This window comes from Prionailurus viverrinus, unplaced genomic scaffold, assembly GCF_022837055.1.
Source record: "Prionailurus viverrinus isolate Anna unplaced genomic scaffold, UM_Priviv_1.0 scaffold_39, whole genome shotgun sequence".
In the NCBI taxonomy this organism is placed as follows: domain Eukaryota; kingdom Metazoa; phylum Chordata; class Mammalia; order Carnivora; family Felidae; genus Prionailurus; species Prionailurus viverrinus.
The window spans coordinates 5,053,033-5,063,205 of record NW_025927607.1 but is presented as its reverse complement, the minus strand read 5'-3'; the positions used below and the strand labels follow the sequence as shown (position 1 = coordinate 5,063,205).

General features: G+C 63.0%; 1 protein-coding gene across 1 annotated transcript; it reads right to left on the bottom strand.

Moving 5' to 3' along the window:
• Nucleotides 1-810: 810 nt before the first annotated feature.
• On the bottom strand, nt 811-8,578 carry RTP5 (receptor transporter protein 5 (putative)). The gene is made up of 4 exons (XM_047846599.1): nt 7,210-8,578; nt 5,912-6,064; nt 4,553-4,846; nt 811-2,493 (listed from the first exon to the last, which is right to left on the bottom strand). The coding sequence occupies exons 3-4, from the start codon at nt 4,777-4,779 to the stop codon at nt 1,008-1,010; spliced, it is 1,713 nt and encodes a 570-aa protein (XP_047702555.1). The 5' UTR covers nt 4,780-4,846; nt 5,912-6,064; nt 7,210-8,578; the 3' UTR covers nt 811-1,007.
• Nucleotides 8,579-10,173: the final 1,595 nt, after the last annotated feature.

Sequence of the window (10,173 nt, the reverse complement as noted above, 5' to 3'; positions counted from 1 at the left end):
AGCCCTGGACGAAGGTTACCATACACTCAGCACCCCCCCCCCCACAAGGCAAGGCTTCCCCAGACCCTCTCATCTGACCCCCCGCTGCCCAAATCTCAGACCTCGGGGTCCCTGCAGACAACTCCCCACCTCCCTGGGGCCCCACCTGGAGAAGGAGGGCATGGGGGCCTGACATGGTCATGCCCAATGTCATGCCTCCACCTGGCTGGGAACCGCACAGCCCAATACCCCTGCCCCTTAGAAGTGGGCCCTGTGGCCTCTGAAGACAGAAATCCAGAGTGTGGCTGACGGGAGGGTTCTGATTTCTGGCATGGACGGCCCTTCTCCCACCACAGCAGTGCTGTCACGCACGGGGTCCTGGGGCAGGTCGGGGGGCAGGGAGTTCACCACGGCTCAAGGGGGCTTTTACCTTTTCCCAGAGCGGCGGGGGTGTGGCAAGTGGTCTGCTCCAGGAGGGTCCCAGGGGTCCACACAGGAACGCGGCTCGTGCACGGCCCGCGTCCCCGTGCTCAAAGGGCAGAGCGTCCCGGCCCAGCACACCCGGCAGGGAGTCCAGAAGCCATCAGGGGAACAAGTGCTGGGCACGACCGGGTCCCTGCAGGGAGGTGCCCGCCACACCCGCCCACCTCCAACCCTTCCGGGTGCTGGCTTCCACTCAGCCCAAGAGCACTGTGGGTTTTTTTCCGTTTAACTTTTATTTTACTGGATTGTAACACTCACACAGACAAGTGCCTGGAGCACGCGTGGGCAGCTTGGCGGACAATCACGGCGTGGACATCCACGAAGCCACGACTCACATCAAGAGACAGAACACACACGGAAGTGGGAAGGGGAGGGAAGGGTAAGGACCAGCTGTCAGAGGACTCAGCTCAGGGAGGGCAGGGAGGGGGGGCAGGGGGCCCGGGGGTGCAGACAGGGGCGGGGGTCCCATTGCTCTGCGGCCTGGGCGGCCCTGCTGGAGGGGCGCAGCGGGGACTGGACGGGGGGCGTCGGCCTCACCCTGGCCGTCAGGGGCTGAACTTGTACAGGTACATAATCCACAGGATGCAGACGGTCATGGACACCCAGATCCACACTTCTTCGTAGGGGTCGAAGCAGGGCCTGCAGCAGCCGTCCTCGGGGCACAAGTCCTCCTCCCAGCCGGGCTCGGGGCAGGACCTGCCCAGCCTGGCCCGCGGCCGCCTCCTCTTCTGGGACTGGCCACGGGGGGCCAGGCCACCCCTCGGGGAGCCGCTGGCGGTGGAGCTGGGGCCCACACACTTTATGATGTTGAAGACCGAGAAGGGGATGGTGACGGAGCCCTCGCTGATGGTGACGGGTCTGCGGGCGTGGGGCCCCCGCGGGGGCTCCCGGCCAGCGACGGCGGGGCCCTGGCCGCCGCCCCCCTCCTCTTTGCCTTGGGTGACGCCCGCAGAAGCACCCTTGCCTGTGCCTTCGTCAGTAAAGATGAAGGGGAAGGTGACGGAGCCGTTGACGATGGGGAAGGAGTCCTCCTCTATGACGATGTTGGCCAAAGACGAGGGGAAAGTGACGGAGCCCTCTCCGTCATCCGTGAGGCCGACGATGTAGGACACTGGCAACCGGCTGCTCCCCGCAGGGCCCCGGTCGCCCGGGTCGGTGTCAGTGGGGCTGGGGATGGAGCCCCGGCCCTTGAAGATGAAGCCTTTGAGCTGGAAGGGCCTGATGCTGTTGATGAGGAGGCCTCGGCCGTGGAAGATGGGGCTCTTGAAGTTCACCGGGAGCCCTTTGCCCTTGGGCGGGGCCGTGGGCTTGGCAGGCAAGTAGATGGAGCCCCTACCAATGACGAGCGGCCCGCGGGGGTCAGCCGCCGGGAGGGAGCCCCCCCTGGGGCCGACACCGCCCCTGGCATCGGCACCGGGCCCCCTGTCCCTGCCCGCATCCACAAGGGAGAAAGGAACCGTGACTATGTCGTCGTCGCGCTCAAAGAAGTTGCTGCTCTCGGACACGGGGTTCCTGATAAAGTCGGACACGGACAGGGGGATGCTGATAGAGTTGGGGGTGTAGCCCCGGGAGCGGTCGACCACGGGCCCGCTGCCAAGGCTGAGCAGCTGCTTGCCGGCAGCGGCCGAGGCCACGCCGTCACCCCCGTACAAGGTGTACCTGCCCTTAATGGAGCCGGGGCTCTGGACCTCGGGCCCCCAGGCCGGGTCTGGGGGCTTCTGGAAGAAGCAGACCCCCAGGTCGCAGGCCTCGCAGCGCTCGCCGAAGCAGACCTCGGGGCACTGGTCCGCGCTGAGGCCCTCCCCGTAGCACTTCTGCAGGATGAACAGAACCAGCTTGTTGAGGAAGAGCCGCACGTTCAGGAGACTCACCTGGCAGGCCCCCTGGGAGCCCGGCGGGCACAGTCGGCAGCGCTGGCCCCAGAGGCGCATCTTCACCAGCCCCAGGCAGCTGGCCGGGTGGAACCACACGTGGAAGAGGATGTGCACGTGCGCCGAGGACCAGCCCCACTGGCAGCGGCCACACTGCAGCCTGAGGAGGACAGAGGGGCCGTGAGCGGCGGGCAGGGCCGAGCGCCCGCGCCCCCTCTGGGAAGGGACAGCGGGCAGGTACACACCCCTGACCTGCAGCCCGCAGTCTGAAAAGCCAAAGGGCAAATTCTTTTCCACCAGTCTGGCGGGAAAACCCGCTCAGGGACGAAGCCCGGCCCGACACCCGTGAGGGGTCACTGCACTGCCTGCTGCGTCCTGCTGCTTTTGTTTTGGGACTCAAGACCCAGGCTTAACAGCCCTGAGGAAATGTCACCAGGAGCCAAGCACCCTGTGAGTACCTGGTGGGGGGGAGCATCGCTGTGGGTACCTGGTGGGGGGAGCACCCATGTGGGTACCTGGTGGGAGGGAGCATCCCTGTGGGTACCTGGTGGGGGGCTGGGGGAGCACCCTGTAGACACCTGGTAGGGGGAGCACCCCTGTGGATACCTGGTGGGGAGTGAGCACCCCTGTGGGTACCTGGTGGGGGAAGCACCCCTGTGGATACCTGGTGGGGCGAGCACCCCTGTGGACACCTGGTGGGGGGTGAGCACCCCTGTGGGTACCTCGTGGGGGGTGAGCACCCCTATGGGTACCTGGTGGGTGGAGCATCCTTATGGACACCTGGTGGGGGGAGCACCCTATGGGTACCTGTGGGGAGAGTGGGGGGAGCATCTGCTATGGCTCAGCTGTGCACAGAAACATGGGGAAGCCCTGGAGGGAAGAGCCCCATCCGAGAGGAGAGGAGGTGACAGGGAAATAAAGTCGGGGCAGGGAGGGATGTCTGGAGAGCCGGGAGGGGCTGGGGGCTCCCAGCAGGACAGTGAGAGAGCCTCTTCGACGGGTCCAATCTGGCTCTAAACACGTGAGCAAGAGAGCCATGCACGGGCTGTCTGGGGCTGAGGAAGGTGCTGGTCTGGGGTCTCTGTGGCTGCACGCCCCGGGGCCAGGCAGGGGCCCCCTCTCCCAGACCCTCAGGTCCTGGACGAGTGACCACACGCGGGCATTCCCCAGACAGTGCGGTCACCGGTGAGGACGGGCTCCATGAGCATCGGCCGGCCAGCAGCACACAGCCACAGGTGGCCAGGGAGCACCCATACAGCCAGTGCCCTGGGAGCCGCACTTCCAACTTCATTTCGGTGGAATCAACATGCACGCCAAGGGCCACGTGTTGCAGAATGTAGGGCTGTGCTGTGTGACCCCGCCACTCGCTGGTGTGCCTGCACGAAAGCTGAAAACCAGCTAAAGGGTGCTTATGACCCTCAACCACACGTTTCAGGCAGCTTTTTCGCTTGGCTGTGGGACAGTGACGTGTTTCTCCCAACACCTGGGAGAGCCGACAGGCACCGGACACCTGCCCCCGGGGCTTTCAGACGCCGTGTCAGAGTGTGGCTTTCCACGGAGTCCCCCTGGTGACCTGTGAGGCCCCCTCCCCCACTGAACCCCATCCCTGCAGGCCTGGCCCATCCCCACTGCTGTCATCATGCTGACAAGAAGTGGGGTTCATGCAGTGACCCTCACAACACTAGGGTTCCCAACCTGGCCCTGGCCAGACACAGCCCCATCTCGGCCTGTGGCCCCTTCGGTCACAGTCATGACTCAGCTTCCCTGTCTCAGGCCCCTCTGCAGGGCAGGGTGTGACCACCATCACCTGCCCATCCCCCATTAGGCCGTCAGTGCTGCCATGGAAACCGGGAGATGCTGCAGTGACCAAGTAAGCCTCCCACGCGTGGGTGGTCGCATCACCCCACCAGCATCTGCCCTCCCACCGCGTCCGCAGGGCCCCGACGGGGGTGGCCAGCACTGCCCAGCTTGCCAGCACTGGGAAGGACAGAACAGGCTGTCCCCCAGCACCCCCACTTCCCAGAAGGGAGGACGCGCTCCGGGCCCACCTACCTGTTGGAGCCAAGAGCAGCCTGGATGCGTGCCCCTCTTCCCTGCCCACAGGGTGCCCGCCGCAGCCGGCCCGGGCCCTGGACTCAGGGCCGACCAAGGGCGGTGCTTCAACAGCTCCTGCCCCTCGCCCCCCAGCACCCCACAGGGAGCCCCCACCCTCAGCGCACCTGGAAAGCCCCCTCAGCCGGTACTGAAAACCGCCACTCTCCATGTGCCCGGAGGCCAGGTTCTCCTCAGGCAGCAGCTCCCAGGTGTCCTGGGGTTTCCTCTTGGCCATCAGCTGGGCCAAGGTGCTGGCCCACACGTCCACCCCGTCCATGCTGGCGCCGGGCTCCGCAGTGCAGTCTGCTGGCTGCACCAGCTCGGGCTCCAAGGAAGCCCTGGGATCCCACATCCTGCACCCTCACCAGCCAATCGCTGTCCTGACAGCCATCCAGTCTCCATGGCAACCGGGTTTGTCTCTGAGGAATGAGAAACAGGCCTTTTTCCTTATCCCCTTGAACATTTTTTATTACGCAAGCAATACGTTTTCATTTCAGAAAAAACGAGAAACGGACAGATTAATAAAAAGGGAAAACTGCAATACAATCAAATCGTACATGATCATCCTTGTGGTGCTGACATCCGTATGTTTTTCACACACGTGCATGTGTAAATTTTCGCATCTGTTTTTCATGTACAGGAACTCATGCTAAATATGTTATCGTACAGCGTGGCCTCTTTACTCCACGACATACCGCGGCCGGCGGTCCGTACTCGTCCGTCTGGAAATATCTGACATCTTTCCAGTCCGCAGCTGAGCCCAAGTCTGCGTGCCCCGCCCCCACCCGTGCTCATTCTTTGCCATCAGAAACAGGGCTGTGAGGAACTTTACGGAACATGTATCATTGTGAATTTTCCCATGGTTTTTTTCCAAACTTTTTATTGGCTAGAAACGTAAAACGTGTACCTAAAAAAATGACTAAAACAGAATGCTTCACAAGTTGTTATAAAGATCTCGCACGGCACCCCCAAAACTCTCTGGGTGCCCCTCCCCTGCAGAGGCTCTACGGGGCGGGGGGGGGGGGGACCCCTTGGAGCTCCGCCAGCTGAAATGTTTCTTTTTGCCGCTTTGAGCTTTCTGCCAAAGGAACCCTGCAGGACACATACTGTGCGCGCGTGTCTGGGCCTCTGCCCCAACCTGGGCAAGCCGCTGTCCACGCGCACGTCCCCCAGATGAAGGTCGGACATCCGTCTTCGGCTTTCAGGACCACTGCCTCCACCCCCGGGGCCAGCGTGCTCCGTGGGCCTTCCCGGCGGCCTGGGCCTCCTCCGCTCTGACCGCCAGCCTGTCCCCAGGTCCCTGCTCTCCCCCGTGAGTGCGCTGTTTCCCATCTCCCTTCCCACCCCTCCAGGAGTTGGGATGTTGCGCTCTGGTCCTGTTGCTTTGTGGAAGGCCCTGGAGCTCCAGGGTGTGAAGCCAGCCAGCGCCTTCAGAGGGCAGAGCCCCATCCCCTGTGGGGCCCCGGACTCTGTGTCTCGCTGACCTGCACTCAGTCAGAGCAATCCTTTCCCCTTCTCGACGGCTGACGAATTCTCTGCTCGCCCAGTCTGCAGCTAATCCTGGCACGTGACTTGATGTTCCCATCATGTTTCGCATTTCTGAAACTTCTTCGATCTCTCAGTGATGTGATATCCGTCTGTCTTGCAGCAAAGGGGAATCGTGGGACAGGAGAGGAAACTATTGGGACACACTTCCAGGAAGGCTCCATAATACAGGACCAGCTGGCTGGGGAAGACCTATTCCCCATCCCACTGTCCCCGGCATCTGTTTATCGATGCAGAGATGATGACCGGCACTCCTGCAGCCCTCTTAGACCATGAGGTGACTATGGTCACCATCTGGTCCTTGATGACAGTTGGAGTCACCACATCACTTCAGCGCTGCCCACCTCTGGAATTATTGTTCAAGAGAGAAGTTCACGCCCAGATGCCGCTGTTAGCTTAGGGCACTGTTTTCTGGGTTTTCTTGGTTATCACACAGGTAATCTCAGCAATTCCACCTGTATGCTGGGGCTGCACCTATGGCCATTGTGTGTAGGTGGGCACGTGTGGTCCTGGTCACACGCCGTGCAGGGGTCCGAGGGGATGGCTGTAGCCCTGGTCGGGGGGGGGGGGGGTCCCCACAGAGATTTTCCTCTGTATGTGACCTGATTGAGCCCAGCGGCCCTGACTACTTCTGCACCGTGCTCTGCCCCGGGCCATACCACAGCCTCGTCTGCGTGGCCGACCCCACAGTTTCCTCCCCTCCAGAGACCACAACCTGCCTCTGAGTTTAGGGAAGAGTCTTGGTATCATGACTGACCCAACCCAAAATTAATCTTTTTGGTTAAGAAACTTCCTTAAACCTTTCCTAGAAGTCTGCTGAAAAGGCCTGGGTGGCCAACCCCAGGGAAACCAGCCTCATTCCACGTGCCTGGTTATCTCTCCTCCCGAACCCACGAACCGAGCCCTCTGCAACAGCTACTCACGGCCAACTAACAAGCCAGTTGGCCATAAACATCCCCCCCTTCTTTAGCAAAGGATGATGGAGGAGACTGAGTGTGCACATGGCCGACTCCGGAGGGGTGTGCCGTACCCTGAACCCGGTCGGCCGTCGCCCGCGTGGATGCAGGTCCCTCCGAGGACAGGCTCTGGAGGCTTGATCGCAACTCCCTCTGCGCCTGCCCCATCCTCTGACCTGCGCCCACCATTCTGTGACCAGCCCCACCCCCAAGGCTCGGAGGGCTCCAGAATGGGAGAGTCCAGGGGTGACGGGGCACCATTTCAAGGCTACTGCACCCACCTGACAGAGACGGCGCTCTCCTCTCCCCGACGGACCCTCTCTTGCCTGCCTGGCACTCATCTTGAGTTCAGCTTTGTGAGAAGGGGGCTGGAAGGCAGGGCCTCACCCCTGGGCAGCCCCGAGGGAGTGGATCTCAGAGCTCAGAGCATCTGTCCCCCTCTTGGCCTGGGCGTGGCCTGGGCAGGTTCCCCCAAAGCCACTCACTGCGAGGCTGGACCAGAGAAGTACCTGCTTTGGGGCAGGACAGCACAGCAAAGGAGTCTAAGCTGGAGGCCAGCTGGCTGGCTGGCTGGTTTGCTCTGTCGGCAGGACCCCACCTCGTGTGCCTGGAGGGAGAAAAGTTGAGAGACAGACAGGCCAGGAGAGAAAATCCGAGTGGCAATAATCATGCTGGGTTCACCCCTGCCCTCCTCCAAACACCAGCAGAAGTTGTACACCTCCAGGGACACGCTGCCCGCGCAGACCCCAGCCCCCAGCAGGCGGGCAGGGCGGGCATCCTGGGCCGCAGGCAGGCAGCGGCATCTGCTCCTACAGGCTCTTCCCAGTGCCCCCAAGTTCCTTGCCCTGGCGTCCCCCCGGCTGCTGCCAGGCGGGGGCCAGTCACGTCCTCCAAGCCTCGGTGGGATGGGGGCTTGCCCTGCAAGGAGCAGAGACCACCCTGGACAAAGAAGGGACAGACCAGGGGCCTGGGGACCCATGAGGCTGTGCGTGTGTGGCTGGCACATTGGCCACAGACGTATTTGCCGGGAGTGTGTCTGCCATAACCAATCGGCCATGTGGTGATTTTGCAAGAGAAAAAATAAAAAACTGGCAAACAGTTGGTTTGACAGTGCGATTTCCTCAAACTAGTAGACAGTTAGGTTTCGTTTCTCCATCAAAATGAGCAGGTGCGTGCAGGGCAGGACAGGGCCCCTCCCTCGTCCACGTCTACATGCCGGTGGCCAGCAAGGAGCCCGAGTGGCGTCCACCATCAGAGGTCAGGGACGCGTTCACGTGAACCGTGTCTCACACACGCCTGTGAACACACAGCACACACACACACACGGGAGCACGTACGCACACACACACACAAGCGCATTCGGAAATTTAAGATAAAAGTCCACATTTAAACAACGAACAGCATTCTAGAAAGTTTAGAAAGTGAGGGGACCTGGAAATCTCCTGTGACCCTCCTACCCTCACAAACACCCAACTCCCTTCATTCTTGTGCGCAGTAAATGGTGTAGTAGTTTGTTCACATTTTTAAAATTTGGTTCTTAAAATGGGCAGATAAATTAGGTGTTCTTTTTTAACTTCTGGGAAATGCTTCAAAAACAGGATAGAACAGAAAGTTTTTATTTGCAAACACTATTAACCATTTCCTGTTCCAACCTCAGAAATCGCTGTGAATCTGCTGCTGCCTCCCAGGGCCACCACCGCCTGCGTCCAGGCTGGGTGACATCACCCCAGCCTCCCTCAGAGGCGGTTTCGGGATGATCCTTCTTCCTGTGTTTTACCATAAATGGAAACCTCCCTGTGACTCGGCTGCTGGCTCGGGAAAGCGCGGGGGGATCCCCTCTCCCCCACTTTCCATCGCGCTGGCTCCTGTTCCGGCTCCCCCCACCCGCCCATCCGCCAGCCCGCCTGCACACCCTGGCGTCACCGCTGGGCACCTTGGAAACCAGGACTCCTCTCCTCGCAGGGAGGGGGCACCCCACAGGACCAGACCCCCTGGGACCAGAGCGCCTGGTGGGGGAGGGGGGCACCCCGCAGGACCAGAACCCCTGGGACCAGAGCACCTGGTGGGGGAGGGGGGCACCCCGCAGGACCAGAACCCCTGGGGGGGAGGGGGGCACCCCGCAGGACCAGACCCCCTGGGACCAGAGCGCCTGGGGGGGAGGGGGGCACCCTGCAGGACCAGACCACCTGGGGGGGAGGGGGGCACCCCGCAGGACCAGAACCCCTGGGACCAGAGCACCTGGGGGGGAGGGGGGCACCCCACAGGACCAGACCACCTGGAGGGGAGGGGCCACCCTGCAGATCCAGACCACCTGGGGGGGTGGGGGGCACCCTGCAGGACCAGACCACCTGGGGGAGAGGGGGTCACCCCGCCGGACCAGACCCCCTGGAGGGAGGGGGGCACCCCGCAGGACCAGACCACCTGGGGGGGCAGGGGCCACCCCACAGGACCAGACCCCTGGGGGGGAGGGGGGCACCCCACAGGACCAGACTGCCTGGGGACCAGACCTCCTGGGGAGGGGGGGGACACACCGCAGGACCAGACCACCTGGGGGGGAGGGGCCACCCTGCAGAACCAGACCGCCTCGGGGGGAGGGGGGCACCCCACAGGACCAGACCACCTGGGGACCAGACCTCCTGGGGAGGGGGGGACACACCGCAGGACCAGACCACCTGGGGGGGAGGGGGGCACTCCACAGGACCAGACCCCCTGGGACCAGAGCGCCTGGGGGGGGAGGGGGGAGCCCTGCAGGACCAGACCATCTGGGACCAGACCGCCTGGGGGGGAGGGGGGCACCCCGCAGGACCAGACCCCCTGGGACCAGACCGCCTGGGGGGGAGGGGGACACCCGGCAGGACCAGACCACCTGGGGGGGAGGGGCCACCCTGCAGATCCAGACCACCTGGGGGGGAGGGGCCACCCCGCAGAACCAGACCGCCTGGGGGGGGAGGGGGGCACCCCGCAGGACCAGACGGCCTGGGATCAGAGCACCTGGGGGGGAGGAGGCACCCCCCTCGCTAACAGCCCGGGGCCTCCCGAGCCTTCTCCCCTTGGTCCTGCCGGAAGCAAACAGTGGACGCGGAGCAGGTCGGACACAGGGACACGGGCACACGGCACCCAGCACGCGCAGCCCTAACAGTCTCCCGGCACAGACCACAGGCCTCCACAGAGAACGGCCGCCAGCACAGTGAGGAGCCCGCTGCAGACGCGCACACGTGCGGGAACGCGGCCAGGGTCCTGCCCCA